Source organism: Oncorhynchus nerka, linkage group LG9a, assembly GCF_034236695.1.
Source record: "Oncorhynchus nerka isolate Pitt River linkage group LG9a, Oner_Uvic_2.0, whole genome shotgun sequence".
Classification (NCBI taxonomy): Eukaryota; Metazoa; Chordata; class Actinopteri; order Salmoniformes; family Salmonidae; genus Oncorhynchus; species Oncorhynchus nerka.
The window spans coordinates 1,916,825-1,944,459 of record NC_088404.1 but is presented as its reverse complement, the minus strand read 5'-3'; the positions used below and the strand labels follow the sequence as shown (position 1 = coordinate 1,944,459).

General features: G+C 51.5%; 1 protein-coding gene across 3 annotated transcripts in view; it reads left to right on the top strand.

The window, feature by feature from the left end:
• kif23 (kinesin family member 23) overlaps window positions 1-27,635 on the top strand; it is a 92,077-nt gene that overhangs the window by 39,254 nt on the left and 25,188 nt on the right. For all 3 annotated transcript variants that reach the window (XM_065022185.1, XM_065022186.1, XM_065022184.1), the window contains 5 exons: window positions 17,997-18,116; window positions 18,479-18,638; window positions 21,597-21,761; window positions 22,579-22,745; window positions 26,745-26,918. In XM_065022185.1, the coding sequence (XP_064878257.1) occupies window positions 17,997-18,116; window positions 18,479-18,638; window positions 21,597-21,761; window positions 22,579-22,745; window positions 26,745-26,918 (786 nt within the window). The remainder of the gene's footprint in view (window positions 1-17,996; window positions 18,117-18,478; window positions 18,639-21,596; window positions 21,762-22,578; window positions 22,746-26,744; window positions 26,919-27,635) is intronic.

Here is a 27,635-nt window from a genome sequence, read left to right as displayed (position 1 = left end):
AGCCAACTAGGTACAGTTGGGGATATGGGCAGTGGAGCCAACTAGGTACAGTTGGGGATATGGGCAGTGGAGCCAACTAGGTACAGTTGGGGATATGGGATGTGGAGCCAACTAGGTACAGTTGGGGATATGATGATGTAGGCAGTGGAGCCAACTAGGTACAGTTGGGGATATGATGTAGGCAGGGAGCCAACTAGGTACACAGTGATGATGTAGGCAGGGCCAACTAGGTACAGTTGGGGCACTGGAGCCAACTAGGTACAGTTGGGGATATGATGATGTGGGCAGTGGAGCCAACTAGGTACAGTTGGGGATATGGGCAGTGGAGCCAACTAGGTACAGTTGGGGATGTGGGCAGTGGAGCCAACTAGGTACAGTTGGGGATATGGGCAGTGGAGCCAACTAGGTACAGTTGGGGATAGGTACAGTTGGGGATATGGGCAGTGGAGCCAACTAGGTACAGTTGGGGATATGGGCAGTGGCGCCAACTAGGGATACAGTTGGGGATATGGGCAGTGGCGCCAACTAGGTACAGTTGGGGATATGGGCAGTGGCGCCAACTAGGTACAGTTGGGGATGGCGCCAACTAGGTACAGTTGGGGATATGGGCAGTGGAGCCAACTAGGTACAGTTGGGGATATGGGCAGTGGAGCCAACTAGGTACAGTTGGGGATATGGGCAGTGGAGCCAACTAGGTACAGTTGGGGATATGATGATGATGCCAACTAGGTACAGTTGGGGATATGGGCAGTGGCGCCAACTAGGTACAGTTGGGGATATGGGCAGTGGAGCCAACTAGGTACAGTTGGGGATATGCATGCCAACTAGGTACAGTTGGGGAGCCAACTAGGTACAGTTGGGGATATGGGCAGTGGAGCCAACTAGGTACAGTTGGGGATATGGGCAGTGGAGCCAACTAGGTACAGTTGGGGATATGGGCAGTGGAGCCAACTAGGTACAGTTGGGGATATGGGCAGTGGCGCCAACTAGGTACAGTTGGGGATATGATGATGTAGGCAGTGGAGCCAACTAGGTACAGTTGGGGATATGGGCAGTGGAGCCAACTAGGTACAGTTGGGGATATGATGATGTAGGCAGTGGAGCCAACTAGGTACAGTTGGGGATATGGGATGAGTGGAGCCAACTAGGTACAGTTGGGGATATGATGATGGCAGTGGAGCCAACTAGGTACAGTTGGGGATATGGGCAGTGGAGCCAACTAGGTACAGTTGGGGATGTGGGCAGTGGAGCCAACTAGGTACAGTTGGGGATGTGGGCAGTGGAGCCAACTAGGTACAGTTGGGGATGGGCAGTGGAGGTACAGTTGGGGATGTGGGGAGCCAACTAGGTACAGTTGGGGATGTGGGCAGTGGAGCCAACTAGGTACAGTTGGGGATATGGCAGTGGAGCCAACTAGGTACAGTTGGGGATATGGGCAGTGGAGCCAACTAGGTACAGTTGGGGATATGCAGTGGAGCCAACTAGGTACAGTGGAGCCAACTAGGTACAGTTGGGGATATGGGCAGTGGCGCCAACTAGGTACAGTTGGGGATATGGGCAGTGGAGCCAACTAGGTACAGTGGGGATGTACAGTTGGGGATAGGTACAGTTGGGGCAGGGTGGAGCCAACTAGGTACAGTTGGGGGATGATGGGCAGTGGAGCCAACTAGGTACAGTTGGGGGATATGTAGGCAGGGGAGCCAACTAGGTACAGTTGGGGATATGGGCAGTGGAGCCAACTAGGTACAGTTGGGGATATGGGCAGTGGAGCCAACTAGGTACAGTTGGGGATGTGGGCAGTGGAGCCAACTAGGTACAGTTGGGGGATGATGTAGGCAGTGGAGCCAACTAGGTACAGTTGGGGATATGGGAGTGGAGCCAACTGTACAGTTGGGGATATGGCAGTGGAGCCAACTAGGTACAGTTGGGGATATGTGGAGCCAACTAGGTACAGTTGGGGATGTGGGCAGTGGAGCCAACTAGGTACAGTTGGGGATATGGAGTGCCAACTAGGTACAGTTGGGGGCAGTGGAGCCAACTAGGTACAGTTGGGGGATGATGGGCAGTTGGAGCCAACTAGGTACAGTTGGGGATATGATGATGTGGGCAGTGGAGCCAACTAGGTACAGTTGGGGATATGGGCAGTGGAGCCAACTAGGTACAGTTGGGGATATGGGCAGTGGAGCCAACTAGGTACAGTTGGGGATATGGGCAGTGGAGCCAACTAGGTACAGTTGGGGATATGGGCAGTGGAGCCAACTAGGTACAGTTGGGGATATGGGCAGTGGAGCCAACTAGGTACAGTTGGGGATATGGGTGGGCAGTGGAGCCAAGCCAACTAGGTACAGTTGGGGGATATGTGGGCAGTGGAGCCAACTAGGTACAGTTGGGGATATGAGCCAATAGGCAGTGGAGCCAACTAGGTACAGTTGGGGGATATGTGGGCAGTGTTGGGGATATGATGATGTAGGCAGTGGAGCCAACTAGGTACAGTTGGGGATATGGGCAGTGGCGCCAACTAGGTACAGTTGGGGATATGGGCAGTGGCGCCAACTAGGTACAGTTGGGGATATGGGCAGTGGCGCCAACTAGGTACAGTTGGGGATATGGGCAGTGGAGCCAACTAGGTACAGTTGGGGATATGGGCAGGCGCCAACTAGGTACAGTTGGGGATATGGGCAGTGGCGCCAACTAGGTACAGTTGGGGATATGATGATGTGGCAGTGGAGCCAACTAGGTACAGTTGGGGATATGGGCAGTGGAGCCAACTAGGTACAGTTGGGGATATGATGATGCAGTGGAGCCAACTAGGTACAGTTGGGGATATGGGATGGAGCCAACTAGGTACAGTTGGGGCAGTGGAGCCAACTAGGTACAGTTGGGGATGTGGGCAGTGGAGCCAACTAGGTACAGTTGGGGATGTGGGCAGTGGAGCCAACTAGGTACAGTTGGGGATGTGGGCAGTGGAGCCAACTAGGTACAGTTGGGGATGTGGGCAGTGGAGCCAACTAGGTACAGTTGGGGATGGGCAGTGGAGCCAACTAGGTACAGTTGGGGATGATGGGCAGTGGAGCCAACTAGGTACAGTTGGGGATATGGGCAGTGGAGCCAACTAGGTACAGTTGGGGATATGGGCAGTGGAGCCAACTAGGTACAGTTGGGGATATGGGCAGTGGAGCCAACTAGGTACAGTTGGGGATATGGGCAGTGGAGCCAACTAGGTACAGTTGGGGGGATATGGGCAGTGGAGCCAACTAGGTACAGTTGGGGATATGGGCAGTGGAGCCAACTAGGTACAGTTGGGGATATGGGCAGTGGAGCCAACTAGGTACAGTTGGGGATATGGGCAGTGGAGCCAACTAGGTACAGTTGGGGGATATGGGCAGTGGAGCCAACTAGGTACAGTTGGGGATATGGGATGTACAGTTGGAGATATGGGCAGGAGCCAACTAGGTACAGTTGGGGATATGGGCAGTGGAGCCAACTAGGTACAGTTGGGGATATGATGATGTAGGGCAGTGGAGCCAACTAGGTACAGTTGGGGGATATGGAGCCAATGAGTTGTAGGCAGTGGAGCCAACTAGGTACAGTTGGGGATATGGCAGTGGAGCCAACTAGGTACAGTTGGGGATGTGATGGGCAGTGGAGCCAACTAGGTACAGTTGGGGATATGGGCAGTGGAGCCAACTAGGTACAGTTGGGGATATGGGCAGGAGCCAACTACAGTTGGGGAGTATGGGCAGTGGAGCCAACTAGGTACAGTTTGGGGATGTGGGCAGTGGAGCCAACTAGGTACAGTTGGGGATATGGGCAGTGGAGCCAACTAGGTACAGTTGGGGATATGTACAGTTGGGGCAGTGGAGCCAACTAGGTACAGTTGGGGATATGGGCAGTGGAGCCAACTAGGTACAGTTGGGGATATGGGCAGTGGAGCCAACTAGGTACAGTTGGGGATATGGCAGTGGAGCCAACTAGGTACAGTTGGGGATATGGGCAGTGGAGCCAACTAGGTACAGTTGGGGATATGGCAGTGGAGCCAACTAGGTACAGTTGGGGATATGGGCAGTGGAGCCAACTAGGTACAGTTGGGGATATGGGCAGTGGAGCCAACTAGGTACAGTTGGGGATATAGTGGAGCCAACTAGGTACAGTTGGGGGATATGGCAGTGGAGCCAACTAGGTACAGTTGGGGATATGGGCAGTGGAGCCAACTAGGTACAGTTGGGGATATGGGCAGTGGAGCCAACTAGGTACAGTTGGGGATATGGGCAGTGGAGCCAACTAGGTACAGTTGGGATATGGGCAGTGGAGCCAACTAGGTACAGTTGGGGATATGGGCAGTGGAGCCAACTAGGTACAGTTGGGGATATGATGATGTGGCAGTGGAGCCAACTAGGTACAGTTGGGGATATGGGCAGTGGAGCCAACTAGGTACAGTTGGGGATATGATGATGTAGGCAGTGGAGCCAACTAGGTACAGTTGGGGATATGGAGCCAACTAGGTACAGTGGAGCCAACTAGGTACAGTTGGGGATATGGGCAGTGGAGCCAACTAGGTACAGTTGGGGATATGATGATGTGGAGCCAACTAGGTACAGATATGGAGCCAACTAGGTACAGTTGGGGATATGGGCAGTGGAGCCAACTAGGTACAGTTGGGGATATGGGCAGTGGAGCCAACTAGGTACAGTTGGGGATATGGGCAGTGGAGCCAACTAGGTACAGTTGGGGATATGGAGCAGTGGAGCCAACTAGGTACAGTTGGGGATATGGGCAGTGGCGCCAACTAGGTACAGTTGGGGGGATATGGGCAGTGGGCCAACTAGGTACAGTTGGGGATATGGGCAGTGGAGCCAACTAGGTACAGTTGGGGATATGGGCAGTGGAGCCAACAGGTACAGTTGGGGATATAGTGGCGGTACAGTTGGGGATATGGGCAGTGGAGCCAACTAGGTACAGTTGGGGATATGGGCAGTGGAGCCAACTAGGTACAGTTGGGGATATGGGCAGTGGAGCCAACTAGGTACAGTTGGGGATATGGGCAGTGGCGCCAACTAGGTACAGTTGGGGATATGGGCAGTGGCGCCAACTAGGTACAGTTGGGGATATGGGCAGTGGGCAGTGGAGCCAACTAGGTACAGTTGGGGATATGGGCAGTGGAGCCAACTAGGTACAGTTGGGGATATGGGCAGTGGAGCCAACTAGGTACAGTTGGGGATATGGGCAGTGGAGCCAACTAGGTACAGTTGGGGATATGGGCAGTGGAGCCAACTAGGTACAGTTGGGGATATGGGCAGTGGAGCCAACTAGGTACAGTTGGGGATATGGGCAGTGGAGCCAACTAGGTACAGTTGGGGATATGGGCAGTGGAGCCAACTAGGTACAGTTGGGGATATGGGCAGTGGAGCCAACTAGGTACAGTTGGGGATATGGGCAGTGGAGCCAACTAGGTACAGTTGGGGATATGGGCAGTGGAGCCAACTAGGTACAGTTGGGGATATGGGCAGTGGAGCCAACTAGGTACAGTTGGGGATATGGGCAGTGGAGCCAACTAGGTACAGTTGGGGATATGGGCAGTGGAGCCAACTAGGTACAGTTGGGGATATGGGCAGTGGAGCCAACTAGGTACAGTATGTGGAGCCAACTAGGACAGATGTAGCTAGGTACAGGCAGTGGAGCCAACTAGGTACAGTTGGGGATATGATGATGATATGGGCAGGGGAGCCAACTAGGTACAGTTGGGGATATGGGCACTGGAGCCAACTAGGTACAGTTGGGGATATGCAGTGATGTGGGCAGTGGAGCCAACTAGGTACAGTTGGGGATATGGGCAGTGGAGCCAACTAGGTACAGTTGGGGATATGGCAGTGGAGACTAGGTACAGTTGGGGATATGGGCAGTGGAGCCAACTAGGTACAGTTGGGGATATGGGCAGTGGAGCCAACTAGGTACAGTTGGGGATATGGGCAGTGGAGCCAACTAGGTACAGTTGGGGATATGGGTGGAGCCAACTAGGTACAGTTGGGGATATGGGCAGTGGAGCCAACTAGGTACAGTTGGGGATATGGGCAGTGGAGCCAACTAGGTACAGTTGGGGATATGGGCAGTGGAGCCAACTAGGTACAGTTGGGGATATGGGCAGTGGAGCCAACTAGGTACAGTTGGGGATATGATGGCAGTGGAGCCAACTAGGTACAGTTGGGGATATGGGCAGTGGAGCCAACTAGGTACAGTTGGGGATATGGGCAGTGGAGCCAACTAGGTACAGTTGGGGGATATGGGCAGGAGGAGCCAACTAGGTACAGTTGGGGATATGGGCAGTGGAGCCAACTAGGTACAGTTGGGGATATGGGATGTGGCAGGAGCCAACTAGGTACAGTTGGGGATATGGGCAGTGGAGCCAACTAGGTACAGTTGGGGATATGGGCAGTGGAGCCAACTAGGTACAGTTGGGGATATGGGCAGTGGAGCCAACTAGGTACAGTTGGGGATATGGGCAGTGGAGCCAACTAGGTACAGTTGGGGATATGGGCAGTGGAGCCAACTAGGTACAGTTGGGGATGGAGCCAACTAGGTACAGTTGGGGATATGGGCAGTGGAGCCAACTAGGTACAGTTGGGGATATGGGCAGTGGAGCCAACTAGGTACAGTTGGGGATATGGGCAGTGGCGCCAACTAGGTACAGTTGGGGATATGGGCAGTGGAGCCAACTAGGTACAGTTGGGGATATGGGCAGTGGAGCCAACTAGGTACAGTTGGGGATATGGGCAGGTGGAGCCAACTAGGTACAGTTGGGGATATGGGCAGTGGAGCCAACTAGGTACAGTTGGGGATATGGGCAGTGGAGCCAACTAGGTACAGTTGGGGATATGGGCAGTGGAGCCAACTAGGTACAGTTGGGGATGTGGGCAGTGGAGCCAACTAGGTACAGTTGGGGATGTGGGCAGTGGAGCCAACTAGGTACAGTTGGGGATATGGGCAGTGGAGCCAACTAGGTACAGTTGGGGATATGGGATGATGTGTGGGCAGTGGAGCCAACTAGGTACAGTTGGGGATATGGATGCAGTGGAGCCAACTAGGTACAGTTGGGGATATGGGCAGTGGAGCCAACTAGGTACAGTTGGGGATATGGGCAGTGGAGCCAACTAGGTACAGTTGGGGATATGGGCAGTGGAGCCAACTAGGTACAGTTGGGGATATATGATGTAGGGCAGTGGAGCCAACTAGGTACAGTTGGGGATATGGGCAGTGGAGCCAACTAGGTACAGTTGGGGATATGGGCAGTGGAGCCAACTAGGTACAGTTGGGGATATGGGATGAGCCAACTGTACAGGCAGTGGAGCCAACTAGGTACAGTTGGGGATATGGGCAGTGGAGCCAACTAGGTACAGTTGGGGATATGATGATGTAGGCAGTGGAGCCAACTAGGTACAGTTGGGGATATATGGGCAGTGGAGCCAACTAGGTACAGTTGGGGATATGGGCAGTGGAGCCAACTAGGTACAGTTGGGGATGTGGGCAGTGGAGCCAACTAGGTACAGTTGGGGATGTGGGCAGTGGAGCCAACTAGGTACAGTTGGGGATATGGGCAGTGGAGCCAACTAGGTACAGTTGGGGATATGATGATGTGGGCAGTGGAGCCAACTAGGTACAGTTGGGGATGTGGGCAGTGGAGCCAACTAGGTACAGTTGGGGATGATGGGCAGTGGAGCCAACTAGGTACAGTTGGGGGATGATGATGGGCAGTGGAGCCAACTAGGTACAGTTGGGGATGTGGGCAGTGGAGCCAACTATGTACAGTTGGGGATATGATGATGTACAGTGGAGCCAACTAGGTACAGTTGGGGATATGGGCAGTGGAGCCAACTAGGTACAGTTGTGGAGCCAACTAGGTACAGTTGGGGATATGGGCAGTGGAGCCAACTAGGTACAGTTGGGGATATGGGCAGTGGAGCCAACTAGGTACAGTTGGGGATATGGGCAGTGGAGCCAACTAGGTACAGTTGGGGATATGGGCAGTGGAGCCAACTAGGTACAGTTGGGGATATGGGCAGTGGAGCCAACTAGGTACAGTTGGGGATATGGGCAGTGGAGCCAACTAGGTACAGTTGGGGATATGGGCAGTGGAGCCAACTAGGTACAGTTGGGGATATGGGCAGTGGAGCCAACTAGGTACAGTTGGGGATATGGGCAGTGGAGCCAACTAGGTACAGTTGGGGATATGGGCAGTGGAGCCAACTAGGTACAGTTGTGGATATGGCAGTGGAGCCAACTAGGTACAGTTGGGGATATGGGCAGTGGAGCCAACTAGGTACAGTTGGGGATATGGGCAGTGGAGCCAACTAGGTACAGTTGGGGATATGGGCAGTGGAGCCAACTAGGTACAGTTGGGGATATGGGCAGTGGAGCCAACTAGGTACAGTTGGGGATATGGCAGTGGAGCCAACTAGGTACAGTTGGGGATATGGCAGTGGAGCCAACTAGGTACAGTTGGGGATATGGGCAGTGGAGCCAACTAGGTACAGTTGGGGATATGGGCAGTGGCGCCAACTAGGTACAGTTGGGGATATGGGCAGTGGAGCCAACTAGGTACAGTTGGGGATATGGGCAGTGGCGCCAACTAGGTACAGTTGGGGATATGGGCAGTGGAGCCAACTAGGTACAGTTGGGGATATGGGCAGTGGAGCCAACTAGGTACAGTTGGGGATGATGATGTGGGCAGTGGAGCCAACTAGGTACAGTTGGGGGCCAATAGGTACATGATATGGGCAGTGGAGCCAACTAGGTACAGTTGGGGATATGGGCAGTGGAGCCAACTAGGTACAGTTGGGGATATGATGATGTAAGTGGAGCCAACTAGGTACAGTTGGGGATATGGGCAGTGGAGCCAACTAGGTACAGTTGGGGATATGGGCAGTGGAGCCAACTAGGTACAGTTGGAGCCAACTAGGTACAGTTGGGGATGTGGGCAGTGGAGCCAACTAGGTACAGTTGGGGATATGATGATGTGGGCAGTGGAGCCAACTAGGTACAGTTGGGGATATGGGCAGTGGAGCCAACTAGGTACAGTTGGGGATATGGGCAGTGGAGCCAACTAGGTACAGTTGGGGATGGAGCCAACTAGGTACAGTTGATGTGGAGCCAACTAGGTACAGTTGGGGATGTGGGCAGTGGAGCCAACTATGTACAGTTGGGGATATGGGCAGTGGAGCCAACTAGGTACAGTTGGGGATATGGGCAGTGGCGCCAACTAGGTACAGTTGGGGATATGGGCAGTGGCGCCAACTAGGTACAGTTGGGGATATGGGCAGTGGAGCCAACTAGGTACAGTTGGGGATATGGGCAGTGGAGCCAACTAGGTACAGTTGGGGATATACAGTTGGGGATATGGGCAGTGGAGCCAACTAGGTACAGTTGGGGATATGGGCAGTGGAGCCAACTAGGTACAGTTGGGGATGTGGGCAGTGGAGCCAACTAGGTACAGTTGGGGATATAGGCAGTGGAGCCAACTAGGTACAGTTGGGGGATGATGTGGGCAGTGGAGCCAACTAGGTACAGTTGGGGATATGGGCAGTGGAGCCAACTAGGTACAGTTGGGGATATGATGATGTAGGCAGTGGAGCCAACTAGGTACAGTTGGGGATGTGGGCAGTGGAGCCAACTAGGTACAGTTGGGGATGTGGGCAGTGGAGCCAACTATGTACAGTTGGGGATGTGGGCAGTGGAGCCAACTAGGTACAGTTGGGGATATGGGCAGTGGAGCCAACTAGGTACAGTTGGGGATATGATGATGTAGGCAGGGGAGCCAACTAGGTACAGTTGGGGATATGATGATGTGGGCAGTGGAGCCAACTAGGTACAGTTGGGGATGTGGGCAGTGGAGCCAACTATGTACAGTTGGGGATATGATGATGTAGGCAGTGGAGCCAACTAGGTACAGTTGGGGATATGGGCAGTGGAGCCAACTAGGTACAGTTGGGGATATGGGCAGTGGAGCCAACTAGGTACAGTTGGGGATATGGGCAGTGGAGCCAACTAGGTACAGTTGGGGATATGGGCAGTGGAGCCAACTAGGTACAGTTGGGGATATGGGCAGTGGAGCCAACTAGGTACAGTTGGGGATATGGGCAGTGGAGCCAACTAGGTACAGTTGGGGATATGGGCAGTGGAGCCAACTAGGTACAGTTGGGGATATGGGCAGTGGAGCCAACTAGGTACAGTTGGGGATATGGGTACAGTGGAGCCAACTAGGTACAGTTGGGGATATGGGCAGTGGAGCCAACTAGGTACAGTTGGGGATATGGGCAGTGGAGCCAACTAGGTACAGTTGGGGATATGGGCAGTGGAGCCAACTAGGTACAGTTGGGGATATGGGCAGTGGCGCCAACTAGGTACAGTTGTGGATATGGGCAGTGGCGCCAACTAGGTACAGTTGTGGATATGGGCAGTGGCGCCAACTAGGTACAGTTGGGGATATGGGCAGTGGCGCCAACTAGGTACAGTTGGGGATATGGGCAGTGGAGCCAACTAGGTACAGTTGGGGATATGGGCAGTGGAGCCAACTAGGTACAGTTGGGGATATGGGCAGTGGAGCCAACTAGGTACAGTTGGGGATATGGGCAGTGGCGCCAACTAGGTACAGTTGGGGATATGGGCAGTGGCGCCAACTAGGTACAGTTGGGGATATGGGCAGGGGCCAACTAGGTACAGTTGGGGCAGTGGCGCCAACTAGGTACAGTTGGGGATATGGGCAGTGGCGCCAACTAGGTACAGTTGGGGATATGGGCAGTGGCGCCAACTAGGTACAGTTGGGGATATGGGCAGTGGCGCCAACTAGGTACAGTTGGGGATGTGGGCAGTGGAGCCAACTAGGTACAGTTGGGGATGTGGGCAGTGGAGCCAACTAGGTACAGTTGGGGATGTAGGCAGTGGAGCCAACTAGGTACAGTTGGGGATATGATGATGTGGGCAGTGGAGCCAACTAGGTACAGTTGGGGATATGGGCAGTGGAGCCAACTAGGTACAGTTGGGGATATGATGATGTAGGCAGTGGAGCCAACTAGGTACAGTTGGGGATGTGGGCAGTGGAGCCAACTAGGTACAGTTGGGGATGTGGGCAGTGGAGCCAACTAGGTACAGTTGGGGATATGATGATGTAGGCAGGGGAGCCAACTAGGTACAGTTGGGGATATGGGCACTGGAGCCAACTAGGTACAGTTGGGGATATGGGCAGTGGAGCCAACTAGGTACAGTTGGGGATATGATGATGTGGAGCCAACTAGGTACAGTTGGGGATGTGGGCAGTGGAGCCAACTAGGTACAGTTGGGGATATGGGCAGTGGAGCCAACTAGGTACAGTTGGGGATATGGGCAGTGGCGCCAACTAGGTACAGTTGGAGCCAACTAGGTACAGTTGGGGATGGGCAGTGGCGCCAACTAGGTACAGTTGGGGATATGGGCAGTGGCGCCAACTAGGTACAGTTGGGGATATGGGCAGTGGCGCCAACTAGGTACAGTTGGGGATATGGGCAGTGGCGCCAACTAGGTACAGTTGGGGATATGGGCAGTGGAGCCAACTAGGTACAGTTGGGGATGTGGGCAGTGGAGCCAACTAGGTACAGTTGGGGATGATAGGCAGTGGAGCCAACTAGGTACAGTTGGGGGGATGATGGGCAGTGGAGCCAACTAGGTACAGTTGGGGATATGGGCAGTGGAGCCAACTAGGTACAGTTGGGGATATGATGATGTAGGCAGTGGAGCCAACTAGGTACAGTTGGGGATGTGGGCAGTGGAGCCAACTAGGTACAGTTGGGGATGTGGGCAGTGGAGCCAACTATGTACAGTTGGGGATGTGGGCAGTGGAGCCAACTAGGTACAGTTGGGGATATAGGCACAGTGGAGCCAACTAGGTACAGTTGGGGATATGATGATGTGCAGGAGCCAACTAGGTACAGTTGGGGATATGATGATGTGGGCAGTGGAGCCAACAAGGTACAGTTGGGGATGTGGGCAGTGGAGCCAACTATGTACAGTTGGGGATATGATGATGTAGGCAGTGGAGCCAACTAGGTACAGTTGGGGATATGGGCAGTGGAGCCAACTAGGTACAGTTGGGGATATGGGCAGTGGAGCCAACTAGGTACAGTTGGGGATATGGGCAGTGGAGCCAACTAGGTACAGTTGGGGATATGGGCAGTGGAGCCAACTAGGTACAGTTGGGGATATGGGCAGTGGAGCCAACTAGGTACAGTTGGGGATATGGGCAGTGGAGCCAACTAGGTACAGTTGGGGATATGGGCAGTGGAGCCAACTAGGTACAGTTGGGGATATGGGCAGTGGCGCCAACTAGGTACAGTTGGGGATATGGGCAGTGGAGCCAACTAGGTACAGTTGGGGATATGGGCAGTGGCGCCAACTAGGTACAGTTGTGGATATGGGCAGTGGCGCCAACTAGGTACAGTTGGGGATATGGGCAGTGGAGCCAACTAGGTACAGTTGGGGATATGGGCAGTGGAGCCAACTAGGTACAGTTGGGGATATGGGCAGTGGAGCCAACTAGGTACAGTTGGGGATATGGGCAGTGGAGCCAACTAGGTACAGTTGGGGATATGGGCAGTGGAGCCAACTAGGTACAGTTGGGGATATGGGCAGTGGAGCCAACTAGGTACAGTTGGGGATATGGGCAGTGGAGCCAACTAGGTACAGTTGGGGATATGGGCAGTGGAGCCAACTAGGTACAGTTGGGGATATGGGCAGTGGAGCCAACTAGGTACAGTTGGGGATGTGGGCAGTGGAGCCAACTAGGTACAGTTGGGGATATGGGCAGTGGAGCCAACTAGGTACAGTTGGGGATATGATGGAGCCAACTAGGTACAGTTGGGCAGTGGAGCCAACTAGGTACAGTTGGGGATATGGGCAGTGGAGCCAACTAGGTACAGTTGGGGATATGATGATGTAGGCAGTGGAGCCAACTAGGTACAGTTGGGGATGTGGGCAGTGGAGCCAACTAGGTACAGTTGGGGATGTGGGCAGTGGAGCCAACTAGGTACAGTTGGGGATGTGGGCAGTGGAGCCAACTAGGTACAGTTGGGGATATGATGATGTAGGCAGGGGAGCCAACTAGGTACAGTTGGGGATATGGGCACTGGAGCCAACTAGGTACAGTTGGGGATATGGGCAGTGGAGCCAACTAGGTACAGTTGGGGATATGATGATGTGGAGCCAACTAGGTACAGTTGGGGATGTGGGCAGTGGAGCCAACTATGTACAGTTGGGGATATGGGCAGTGGAGCCAACTAGGTACAGTTGGGGATATGGGCAGTGGCGCCAACTAGGTACAGTTGGGGATATGGGCAGTGGCGCCAACTAGGTACAGTTGGGGATATGGGCAGTGGCGCCAACTAGGTACAGTTGGGGATATGGGCAGTGGCGCCAACTAGGTACAGTTGGGGATATGGGCAGTGGAGCCAACTAGGTACAGTTGGGGATGTGGGCAGTGGAGCCAACTAGGTACAGTTGGGGATGTAGGCAGTGGAGCCAACTAGGTACAGTTGGGGATATGATGATGTGGGCAGTGGAGCCAACTAGGTACAGTTGGGGATATGGGCAGTGGAGCCAACTAGGTACAGTTGGGGATATGATGATGTAGGCAGTGGAGCCAACTAGGTACAGTTGGGGATATGGGCAGTGGAGCCAACTAGGTACAGTTGGGGATGTGGGCAGTGGAGCCAACTAGGTACAGTTGGGGATGTGGGCAGTGGAGCCAACTAGGTACAGTTGGGGATATGATGATGTAGGCAGGGGAGCCAACTAGGTACAGTTGGGGATATGGGCACTGGAGCCAACTAGGTACAGTTGGGGATATGGGCAGTGGAGCCAACTAGGTACAGTTGGGGATATGATGATGTGGAGCCAACTAGGTACAGTTGGGGATGTGGGCAGTGGAGCCAACTAGGTACAGTTGGGGATATGGGCAGTGGAGCCAACTAGGTACAGTTGGGGATATGGGCAGTGGAGCCAACTAGGTACAGTTGGGGATATGGGCAGTGGAGCCAACTAGGTACAGTTGGGGATATGGGCAGTGGCGCCAACTAGGTACAGTTGGGGATATGGGCCAACTAGGACAGTTGGGCATGGGTGGAGCCAACTAGGTACAGTTGGTACAGTTGGAGGGATATGGGCAGTGGGCAGTGGAGCCAACTAGGTACACTAGGTGGAGCCAACAGTTGGGGATATGGGCAGTGGAGCCAACTAGGTACAGTTGGGGATATGGGCAGTGGAGCCAACTAGGTACAGTTGGGGATATGGGCAGTGGAGCCAACTAGGTACAGTTGGGGATATGATGATGTGGGCAGTGGAGCCAACTAGGTACAGTTGGGGATATGGGCAGTGGAGCCAACTAGGTACAGTTGGGGATATGATGATGATATGGGCAGTGGAGCCAACTAGGTACAGTTGGGGATATGGGCAGTGGAGCCAACTAGGTACAGTTGGGGATGTGGGCAGTGGAGCCAACTATGTACAGTTGGGGATGTGGGCAGTGGAGCCAACTAGGTACAGTTGGGGATATGGGCAGTGGAGCCAACTAGGTACAGTTGGGGATATGATGATGTAGGCAGTGGAGCCAACTAGGTACAGTTGGGGATATGATGATGTGGGCAGTGGAGCCAACTAGGTACAGTTGGGGATGTGGGCAGTGGAGCCAACTATGTACAGTTGGGGATATGATGATGTAGGCAGTGGAGCCAACTAGGTACAGTTGGGGATATGGGCAGTGGAGCCAACTAGGTACAGTTGGGGATATGGGCAGTGGAGCCAACTAGGTACAGTTGGGGATATGGGCAGTGGAGCCAACTAGGTACAGTTGGGGATATGGGCAGTGGAGCCAACTAGGTACAGTTGGGGATATGGGCAGTGGAGCCAACTAGGTACAGTTGGGGATATGGGCAGTGGAGCCAACTAGGTACAGTTGGGGATATGGGCAGTGGAGCCAACTAGGTACAGTTGGGGATATGGGCAGTGGAGCCAACTAGGTACAGTTGGGGATATGGGCAGTGGAGCCAACTAGGTACAGTTGGGGATATGGGCAGTGGAGCCAACTAGGTACAGTTGGGATATGGGCAGTGGCGCCAACTAGGTACAGTTGGGGATATGGGCAGTGGAGCCAACTAGGTACAGTTGGGGATATGGGCAGTGGAGCCAACTAGGTACAGTTGGGGATATGGGAGCAGTGGAGCCAACTAGGTACAGTTGGGGATATGGGCAGTGGCGCCAACTAGGTACAGTTGGGGATATGGGCAGTGGCGCCAACTAGGTACAGTTGGGGATATGGGCAGTGGCGCCAACTAGGTACAGTTGGGGATATGGGCAGTGGCGCCAACTAGGTACAGTTGGGGATATGGGCAGTGGCGCCAACTAGGTACAGTTGGGGATGTGGGCAGTGGAGCCAACTAGGTACAGTTGGGGATGTGGGCAGTGGAGCCAACTAGGTACAGTTGGGGATGTAGGCAGTGGAGCCAACTAGGTACAGTTGGGGATGTGATGTGGGCAGTGGAGCCAACTAGGTACAGTTGGGGATATGATGATGCAGTGGAGCCAACTAGGTACAGTTGGGGATATGATGGGCAGTGGAGCCAACTAGGTACAGTTGGGGATATGATGATGTAGGCAGTGGAGCCAACTAGGTACAGTTGGGGATGTGGGCAGTGGAGCCAACTAGGTACAGTTGGGGATGTGGGCAGTGGAACCAACTAGGTACAGTTGGGGATATGATGATGTAGGCAGGGGAGCCAACTAGGTACAGTTGGGGATATGGGCAGTGGAGCCAACTAGGTACAGTTGGGGATATGATGATGTGGAGCCAACTAGGTACAGTTGGGGATATGATGATGTGGAGCCAACTAGGTACAGTTGGGGATGTGGGCAGTGGAGCCAACTAGGTACAGTTGGGGATATGGGCAGTGGAGCCAACTAGGTACAGTTGGGGATATGGGCAGTGGAGCCAACTAGGTACAGTTGGGGATATGGGCAGTGGAGCCAACTAGGTACAGTTGGGGATATGGGCAGTGGAGCCAACTAGGTACAGTTGGGGATATGGGCAGTGGAGCCAACTAGGTACAGTTGGGGATATGGGCAGTGGAGCCAACTAGGTACAGTTGGGGATATGGGCAGTGGAGCCAACTAGGTACAGTCTGTATTTGGCAGACAGCCATGCTGTATCATATGCTTGTGATGCCTGTAACAGGGTCTGTATGCTGTAATACCTTCTGCACATTATGTTGATAAGTATGTTAATTCATATTAAATCATCAGAGGACAAAAACCAAACTACTTTAATCTGTGTAGAAGGTTAGGTTGCTCTCGCTGGGTTTCCATCCACTTTGGTGACAGGTTTTCTTGTGACTATTCTAGGATCCGGCGGCAGGGTAGCCTAGTGGTTAGAGTGTTGGACTAGTAACCGAAAGGTTGCAAGTTCGAATCCCTGAGCTGTCGTTCTGCCCCTGAACAGGCAGTTAACCCACTGTTCATAGGCCGTCATTGAAAATAAGAATTTGTTCTTAACTGACTTGCCTAGTAAAATAAAGGTAAAATAAAAAAATCAGCGTAAAGTAAATGGGTACATTTTCCCACCAAATGTACTTGAGGATAACAATCAGTGATGATGTAGTGCATAAAATGGTCCATATGTTTGCATCACATTTTCAACTCTACCGTTAGTTTAGTCACAACTGTTGCATTAAATAGTCTGGTCTTGACATGCTCTCTAGCCAACAGCTGGCAGATACAGTGCTTGGTAGCCTATTCTACATGATGACATTATTGTGGATAAGAGTGAGAATATTTATTTTATTAGTCAAACTGCAGTCAAGCGTCCGTCTGTCATGTCACCAGAATTAGACCCTGGATATTTATTGACAGGAGCATGAATGAAGCTCGTCACCGTGCAATTCCACCACCCTGTGAAGTTCATCACTTATAGCGTCTGTAGCGTAATAAACTGCATGCCTTCCTAAATCAGGGGGAGGACTCCAGTTTACTTCCATTAGATGGTTATTATATCAATATTTGTGCATAACATAATTTCCACCGTCATTTCTAGCGTCATTAATTTTACAGACACACAGAGGTCCCAACGTGTTCAACACATTTTCTTCCTTTATAAAATTGTTCCCGAAAAGTTCCAGTTTCCATCACAACTGTCTTGACTTTACACTCGTAAAAACGTGGTTAGTGCCTTACAAAAATGGTTGCTACGCAGGTCAGTGCCTTACAAAAATGGTTGCTACGCAGGTCAGTGCCTTACAAAAATGGTTGCTATGCAGGTCAGTGCCTAACAAAAATGGTTGCTATGCAGGTCAGTGCCCAACAAAAATGGTTGCTATGCAGGTCAGTGCCCAACAAAAATGGTTGCTATGCAGGTCAGTGCCCAACAAAAATGGTTGCTATGCAGGTCAGTGCCCAACAAAAATGGTTGCTATGCAGGTCAGTGCCCAACAAAAATGGTTGCTATGCAGGTCAGTGCCCAACAAAAATGGTTGCTATGCAGGTCAGTGCCCAACAAAAATGGTTGCTATGCAGGTCAGTGCCCAACAAAAATGGTTGCTATGCAGGTCAGTGCCCAACAAAAATGGTTGCTATGCAGGTCAGTGCCCAACAAAAATGGTTGCTATGCAGGTCAGTGCCCAACAAAAATGGTTGCTATGCAGGTCAGTGCCCAACAAAAATGGTTGCTATGCAGGCCAGTGCCCAACAAAAATGGTTGCTATGCAGGCCAGTGCCCAACAAAAATGGTTGCTATGCAGGTCAGTGCCCCACAAAAATGGTCGCGTGTCAGAGAGAATGTTGGTGTCGTGTTGTTGGTCTGTGTGAATCGTTAGGCCTTAAAGTTTAGCCCCGGGTTAACATGCATGCTAATCCAGCCCAGAGCCAGTCTGGGGCTAAGAACAAGGCACCGTGAACAGGCCTAATGGAAGTCTTTCTCTCTCTTCCACACACAGATGGTTCCATACCGTGACTCCAAGGTGACTCACTTGTTCAAGAACTACTTTGACGGGGAGGGTAAAGTACGTATGGTTGTATGTGTCAATCCTAAAGCCGACGACTACGAAGAAACCATGGTGAGTCCATTATCCCCTACGTAGAATGAATGGATGCGTGCGTCTTTGGCCTGACATTCTTCTATGGTGACAAAATGACTGCTTGATTGAAACCACAACTTGGCTTTGTGCTCCATGCTTTTACTTCCTGAGCCACACCGGTCCATGGGTGGTCTGTTTGTTTCTACTGCTGGGGGTCTATCTGTGTGTTTCTACTGCTGGGGGTCTGTCTGATCTCTGTGTGTTTCTACTGCTGGGGGTCTGTCTGATCTCTGTGTGTTTCTACTGCTGGGGGTCTGTGTGATCTGTGTGTGTTTCTACTGCTGGGGGTCTGTCTGATCTCTGTGTGTTTCTACTGCTGGGGTCTGTGTGTGTTTCTGCAGCTGGTGATGCGTTTTGCTGAGATGACCCAGGAGGTGGAGGTAGCCAGGCCCGTGGACAGGCCCATCTGTGGCTTAGCTGCTGGGCGCCGGCAGAAGAACCAAGCCTTCAAAGACGAGTTGTCACGGCGCCTGGAGGAACGAGGAGGTCCTGTCAATACAGGTAGAGAGGATGACTGTTTCACTTTGAGTAATAATATATATGCCACTTGCCAGAAGCTTTTATTCAAAGTCACTCACGGTACAGTGAGGGTTTACAGAGCCTTCAGAAAGTATTCCTTCCCCTTGACTTATTCCACGATTTGTTACAGCCTGAATTCAAAATGGATTCAATAGTTTTTCTCACCCGTCTACACACACTACCCCATAACGACAAAATTATAACATCTTTTTCTAAATGTATTGAAAAGAAAATGCATATCTATTCACACCTCTGAGTCAATACATGTTAGAATCACCTTTGGCAGTGATTTGTGTCTTTCTGGGTGAGGCTCAGAGCGTTGCACACCTGGATTGTACAATATTTGCCCATTATTCTATTCAAAATTATTTAAACTCTGTCAAATTGGTTCTTGATCATTGCTAGACAACCATTTTCAAGTCTTACCATAGATTTTCAACTTGGCGACTCGAGGGCAGTAACTGTCTTCTTGGTAAGCAACTCCAGTGTAGGTTTGGCCTTGTGTTTTAGGTTATTGTCCTGCTGAACGGAGATTTGATCTCCCAGTGTCTGGTGGAAAGCAGGCTGAACCAGGTTATTGATCTCCCAGTGTCTGGTGGAAAGCAGACTGAACCAGGTTATTGATCTCCCAGTGTCTGGTGGAAAGGGGCTGAACCAGGTTATTGATCTCCCAGTGTCTGGTGGTGAACCAGGTTATTGATCTCCCAGTGTCTGGTGGAAAGCGGGCTGAACCAGGTTGTCCTGCTGAACGGAGATTTGATCTCCCAGTGTCTGGTGGAAAGCGGGCTGAACCAGGTTATTGATCTCCCAGTGTCTGGTGGAACAGCGGGCTGAACCAGGTTATTGATCTCCCAGTGTCTGGTGGAAAGCGGGCTGAACCAGGTTGTCCTGCTGAATGGAGATTTGATCTCCCAGTGTCTGGTGGACAGCGGGCTGAACCAGGTTTTCCTCTAGGATTTTGTCTGTGCTTAGCTCCATTCTGTTTCTTCTTATTCCTGAAAAACCCCCTAGTCCTTAATTATTACAAGCATACCCATAACATGATGCAGCCACAACTGTTTGAAAATATGGAGAGTGGTTCTCAGTAATGCATTGGATTTGCCCCAAACAGAACACTTTGTATTCAGGACAAAAAGTTAATTCCTTTGCCACATTTTTTTGCCGTATTACTTTAGTGCCTCGTTGCAAACAGGATGCATGTTTTGGAATATTTTTGTTCTGTATAGTCTGTTCATTCTTCTTTTCACTCTGTCAATTAGGTTACGGAGTAACTACAATGTTGTTGATCCATCCTCAGTTTTCTACTATCACAGCCATTCAACTCTGTAACTGTTTTAAAGTCACCATTGGTTTCATGGGGAAATCCCCAAGGGGTTTCCTTCCTCTCCGGCAACTGAGTTAGGAAGGACGCCTGTATCTTTGTAGTGACTGGGTGTATTGAAAACACCATCCACAGTGTAATTAATAACATCACTATGCTTAAAGGGATATTCAATGTCTGCTTTTTGTATATAACCCATCTACCAATCGGTGCCCTTCTTTACAAGACATTGGAAAACCTCCCTGGTCTTTGTGGTTGAATCTGTTTGAAATTCACTGCTCTACTGAGGGACCTTACAAATTATTGTATGTGAGGGGGTACAGAGATGAGGTAGACGTTCAAAATCATGTTGAACACTTATTGAACACAGTGAGGCCATGCAACTTATTATGTGACTTGTTAAGCACATGTTTACTTCTGAACTTAAGACTTTGCCATAACAAAGGAGTTGAATACTTATTGACTCAAGACATCATTTTCTGGGGAAAACATTATTCCACTTTGACATTATGGAGTGTGTCGGCCAGTGACCATGTTAAATTCAGGCTGTAACAACAATGTAAGTAGTTGTTGGGTTCTTATTTTTCAGAGTAAAGAGAAGCTTTAACCAAGTTTAATTCTTCCCAAAGGTTCTGATATATATCCCACTTAAGACCCTCCTTCTTCCCAATGGTTGCATCTTATGGTTTCACAGGAAGAGAGTAAAAGGATACCAAATGTTTATTACTTCCTGATGACTCTGTCCTCACCTCCTGACCTCAACTCCTCCTTCACCTAATCCACAGATGTCCATCTGTCTCCCCTGTATCAACACATCTCTGTCCTCTCCTCCTGACCTCAACCGCTCCTTCACCTAATCCACAGATGTCCACCTGTCTCCCTTGTATCAACACATCTCTGTTCTGACCTCAACCCCTCCTTCACCTAATCCACAGATGTCCATCTGTCTCCCCTGTATCAACACATCTCTGTCCTCTCCTCCTGACCTCAACCGCTCCTTCACCTAATCCACAGATGTCCATCTGTCTCCCCTGTATCAACACATCTCTGTCCTGACCTCAACCCCTCCTTCACCTAATCCACAGATGTCCACCTGTCTCCCCTGTATCAACACATCTCGGTCCTCTCCTCCTGACCTCAACCCCTCCTTCACCTAATCCACAGATGTCCACCTGTCTCCCCTTTATCAACACATCTCTGTCCTGACCTCAACCCCTCCTTCACCTAATCCACAGATGTCCACCTGTCTCAACACATCTCTGTCCTCACCTCCTGACCTCAACCCCTCCTTCACCTAATACCCAGATGTCCACCTGTCTCACCTGTATCAACACGTTTCTCTCCTCTTGTCCACCCAACACATTCCACAGCTATCGGTCTTTCTACAGAGACCCAGTCTCTTTCACTCCTTAATATACTATGCGTCTGATCTATCATGTCTTTAATGTGTCAATGTTCAAACTGTGGAACCCAACTCAGTCCAGGTGTGAATACTTACTGAAGACACTAGGTTTTTTTTTCTCCTAGGAGTATGTTATCTGAAGGTGGTGTAAATGATGGGCCGCTGGTGCCACGGTCTTATCCAATGAACTGTGGTCTGTGTTCCCCTCTGGGTCTAGAGTCCACCCAGTCAGTGATGCACCAACTGCTCCAGAACCTTCCCCCTCTGCCTGCCAGCGAGATCACGGACCCCCATGATGACGTCACTCTGCCCCGCCTCATAGAGGTGCTGGAGAAGAGACACAAGATCAGGCAGATGATGACCCAGGAGTACAACAGGGCTGGTAAGATGGTGACCCAGGAGTACAACGGGGGCTGGTAAGATGGTGACCCAGGAGTACAACGGGGGCTGGTAAGATGGTGACCCAGGAGTACAACGGGGGCTGGTAAGATGGTGACCCAGGAGTACAACGGGGGCTGGTAAGATGGTGACCCAGGAGTACAACGGGGGCTGGTAAGATGGTGACCCAGGAGTACAACGGGGGCTGGTAAGATGGTGACCCAGGAGTACAACGGGGGCTGGTAAGATGGTGACCCAGGAGTACAACGGGGGCTGGTAAGATGGTGACCCAGGAGTACAACGGGGGCTGGTAAGATGGTGACCCAGGAGTACAACGGGGCTGGTAGGATGGTGACCCAGGAGTACAACGGGGCTGGTAGGATGGTGACCCAGGAGTACAACGGGGCTGGTAGGATGGTGACCCAGGAGTACAACGGGGCTGGTAGGATGGTGACCCAGGAGTACAACGGGGCTGGTAGGATGGTGACCCAGGAGTACAACGGGGCTGGTAGGATGGTGACCCAGGAGTACAACGGGGCTGGTAGGATGGTGACCCAGGAGTACAACGGGGCTGGTAGGATGGTGACCCAGGAGTACAACGGGGGCTGGTAGGATGGTGACCCAGGAGTACAACGGGGGCTGGTAGGATGGTGACCCAGGAGTACAACGGGGGCTGGTAGGATGGCGACCCAGGAGTACAACGGGGGCTGGTAGGATGGCGACCCAGGAGTACAACGGGGGCTGGTAGGATGGTGACCACAAACTCATCAAGCTGTGATGGGGCTTTTTGATCACGTCTTCATTTGTTTTCCTCCCTCCAGCCGACATGTTGAAGTCCATGCTCCAGGAGCTGGACAGTAGCCTGGTCTCCAAGGAGAACTTGATCCAGGACCAGAGAGGTCAACTGGGGGAGAAGGACAAGACCCTTCATAGCCAGAAGACTGAGATTGACCGTCTGGAGAAGAAGTCCAAGATGCTGGAGTACAAGGTAAACACAATGAAATAGTACCCAATACACTGCTGGCCTTCACCATTCACTACAAGGTAAACACAATGAAATAGTACCCAATACACTGCTGGCCTTCACCATTCACTACAAGGTAAACACAATGAAATAGTACCCAATACACTGCTGGCCTTCACCATTCACTACAAGGTAAACACAATGAAATAGTACCCAATACACTGCTGGCCTTCACCATTCACTACAAGGTAAACACAATGAAATAGTACCCAATACACTGCTGGCCTTCACCATTCACTACAAGGTAAACACAATGAAATAGTACCCAATACACTGCTGGCCTTCACCATTCACTACAAGGTAAACACAATGAAATAGTACCCAATATACTGCTGGCCTTCACCATTCACTACACTATTGAATGTACCAGGTAGGCAGGTGACAGACGGACATATTGAGTGTACCAGGCAGGTAGGTAGGTGACAGACGGACATATTGAGTGTACCAGGCAGGTAGGTAGGTGACAGATGGACATATTGAGTGTACCAGGTAGGCAGGTAGGTGACAGACTGACATATTGAGTGTACCAGGTAGGCAGGTAGGTGACAGACGGACATATTGAGTGTACCAGGTAGGCAGGTAGGTGACAGACGGACATATTGAGTGTACCAGGTAGGTAGGTGACAGACGGACATATTGAGTGTACCAGGCAGGTAGGTAGGTGACAGACGGACATATTGAGTGTACCAGGCAGGCAGGTAGGTAGGTGACAGACGGACATATTGAGTGTACCAGGTAGGTAGGTAGGTGACAGACGGACGGACATATTGAGTGTACCAGGCAGGTAGGTAGGTGACAGGCGGACATATTGAGTGTACCAGGCAGGCAGGTAGGTAGGTGACAGACGGACATATTGAGTGTACCAGGCAGGTAGGTAGGTGACAGACGGACGGACATATTGAGTGTACCAGGTAGGCAGGTAGGTGACAGGCGGACATATTGAGTGTACCAGGTAGGTAGGTAGGTGACAGACGGACGGACATATTGAGTGTACCAGGCAGGTAGGTAGGTGACAGATGGACATATTGAGTGTACCAGGCAGGCAGGTAGGTAGGTGACAGGCGGACATATTGAGTGTACCAGGCAGGCAGGTAGGTGACAGACGGACGGACATATTGAGTGTACCAGGCAGGCAGGTGACAGGCGGTAGGTGACAGGCGGCAGGTATAGGTGAGACGGTACCAGGCAGGCAGGTAGGTAGGTGACAGACGGACGGACATATTGAGTGTACCAGGTAGGTAGGTAGGTGACAGACGGACATATTGAGTGTACCAGGTAGGTAGGTAGGTGACAGACGGACGGACATATTGAGTGTACCAGGCAGGTAGGTAGGTGACAGATGGACATATTGAGTGTACCAGGCAGGCAGGTAGGTGACAGACGGACGGACATATTGAGTGTACCAGGCAGGCAGGTAGGTGACAGACGGACATATTGAGTGTACCAGGCAGGTAGGTAGGTGACAGGCGGACATATTGAGTGTACCAGGCAGGTAGGTAGGTGACAGGCGGACATATTGAGTGTACCAGGCAGGCAGGTAGGTGACAGGCGGACATATTGAGTGTACCAGGCAGGCAGGTAGGTGACAGACTGACATATTGAGTGTACCAGGCAGGCAGGTAGGTGACAGACTGACATATTGAGTGTACCAGGCAGGCAGGTAGGTGACAGATGGACATATTGAGTGTACCAGGCAGGCAGGTAGGTGACAGATGGACATATTGAGTGTACCAGGCAGGCAGGTGGGTAGGTGACAGGCGGACATATTGAGTGTACCAGGCAGGCAGGTAGGTGACAGGCGGACATATTGAGTGTACCAGGCAGGCAGGTAGGTGACAGGCAGACATTGAGTGTACCAGGCAGGCAGGTAGGTGACAGGCAGACAGCCATTTCGATGCAGAGCCTGGGGCACTTTTTACCGTGACAAACTGAGTTTACCCCACCACTGCAGCTCGGGACACACAGCTGTAGGCTATTTGCCCAAGGAATAAGATGTAATGCAGTAGACAGGCCTATTTCATGAAGTTGCCCCTAACATGCATTCCCTTTCACATTGAGTGGTTATTGAAAGGAAGAGGGCTTGAAAGATGTTTCTAATACATTGAAGAACTATTGTCATTTTCAATAGATGTAAAAACAGACTTTGTTTACTTGCTGTTTTGAGCTGAAAACATTACTTTGAGATGGTGGTGGTGGCAGCATTAAGCCAATCAGAAATGCTATCAGATCCCCAAATGGGCACATTGATATGCCCACATTTGCCCGCAGTTCAGGTAGTCTATAGGCCTACTTCTATGTGTAATCAATTGGGTGCACATCCTTACTCAACATTGACAAGAGCTCTCAAGACCAGGACTAAACTGACAACTTGTAGATAGAATGAAATAAACCAAAACTTGTTTCTCACAAGTGTAGCTTAGGTTTTGCGCTCTGCAAACAACGTGTCCACTCTTGACAGTGAGAACAGTAACCTGCTGACCAGACACGTCGCGTGTCCATGTTATTACACCCACACTGCCCGCGCGCACCAACGACCATCTGCTACGCCAAGGGCTAAAATAGAAGTCACTCCTATTTCTGACGCAGATCGAGCTGCAAGTCCTGCCTCTCCCATCTCCTCGTTGGTTTATAGATGCAGGTACCCACGTGCCATCTCCTCATTTGGTTATACCCACGTGGGTGATTGAAAGATGAACTGTTGCTGGTTGTCGTGGTAATACTATGAAAGTTTAGATGCCAATCACCATATAAGGTCAAAGATGAAATAGCCTGGAAGAAGGAGAGATGACTAGAAACGATTTGGTTGACCGTTTTATGTGTGGATTAATTGTCAGAGTAGAGGACCTTGTGCATTTCAGGTAAAATAACAACTCGATGTTTATATCCCAGGACAAATTAGCTAGCCATAGCAAGCTAGCTAGCTAAATTGCCATACATGTTCAATGCTTTTCGACTTGTCCCCAAATTAATGCAATTGGTTCAGAGTTTGTTTTTGATATTTTAACCTGCGTGTCGTGATTGCGTTTGGTGTGGGGGGTACAAAATAAACGTATGCATGATGGCTGAAATAATAATAATATATTGAATGCATTAACAGAAATTACCATAACCAAATAAACATTGTAAATGATAGGAATTAATAGATCATGTACTGCTGGTGATGATATGTAATGGAGAATTGATAGACACTCGAAACGCAAACAATTCACACGATGCAGTTAAAATCTTTGTCGCCCCAAACAATTCACACGATGCAGTTAAAATCTTTGTCGCCCCAAACAATTCACACGATGCAGTTAAAATCTTTGTCGCCCCAAACAATTCACACGATGCAGTTAAAATCTTTGTCGACTCAAACAATCGACCCAATCTACTAAATGGGGTCAGCCTTAGTGGACCAGTCAGGTATTTCCTGGTCTGTAGTGCCCCAATCTACTAAATGGGGTCAGCCTTAGTGGACCAGTCAGGTATTTCCTGGTCTGTAGTGCCCCAATCTACTAAATGGGGTCAGCCTTAGTGGACCAGTCAGGTATTTCCTGGTCTGTAGTGACCCAATCTACTAAATGGGGTCAGCCTTAGTGGACCAGTCAGGTATTTCCTGGTCTGTAGTGACCCAATCTACTAAATGGGGTCAGCCTTAGTGGACCAGTCAGGTATTTCCTGGTCTGTAGTGACCCAATCTACTAAATGGGGTCAGCCTTAGTGGACCAGTCAGGTATTTCCTGGTCTGTAGTGCCATGTACTGTCACTTATCTCTCTGTCTCTCTGTCTCTGTCTCTCTCTCTCTCTCTTTCCCTCTCTCTCTGTCTCTGTCTGTCTCTCTCCTGTCTCTGTCTCTCTCTCTCTCTCTCTTTCTCTCTCTCTCTCTCTCTCTCTTTCTCTCTCTCTGTCTCTCTCTCTCTCTTTCCCTCTCTGTCTCTGTCTCTCTGTCTCTCTCTGTGTCTCTGTCTGTCTCTCCGTCAGATTGAGATCCTGCAGAAGACCACCAACATCTATGAGGATGACAAGCGTACGCTGCAGCAGGAGCTGGAGAGCCGAGAGCAGCGTCTGCAGAGAGAGCAGACGGAGAAGAGACGCATGGAGCAACGCATGCAGGGCATGGTCCAGGACACCAAGCACAAGTGGGAGAAGGAGTGTGTGAGTAGCCTAGAGGAGGAGGGTCTCTCTGTGTGGCAGCGGGGGGTGGGGGAAATCTCTCTCCCTCTCTGCAGGGGGAGGGGACGGCTCCTTCTCTGCAGGGGGAGGGGACGGCTCCTTCTCTGCAGGGGAGGAGACGGCTCCTTCTCTGCAGGGGGAGGAGACGGCTCCTTCTCTGCAGGGGGAGGAGACGGCTCCTTCTCTGCAGGGGGAGGAGACGGCTCCTTCCTCTGCAGGGGAGGAGACGGCTCCTTCTCTGCAGGGGAGGAGACGGCTCCTCCTCTGCAGGGGGAGGAGACGGCTCCTCCTCTGCAGGGGAGGGGAGAGACGGCTCCTCCTCTGCAGGGGAGGAGACGGCTCCTCCTCTGCAGGGGGAGGAGACGGCTCCTCCTCTGCAGGGGGAGGAGACGGCTCCTCCTCTGCAGGGGGAGGAGACGGCTCCTCCTCTGCAGGGGGAGGAGACGGCTCCTCCTCTGCAGGGGGAGGAGACGGCTCCTCCTCTGCAGGGGGAGGAGACGGCTCCTCCTCTGCCCTGGGGCTTTGGGATATTTTTTTTTTAGACTAGAGGAAAGAGTGCCTCCTACTGTCCCATCAAAGACGGGCCTTGTAAACAAAAATTGAGAGATCATCGGGGCTTTATCCAAGTCCAGCCAAACCTTTCAGACAGGATACAGTGATCAGGATCTAAACTGGCCTGTAACAAAATGAAGGGCATTA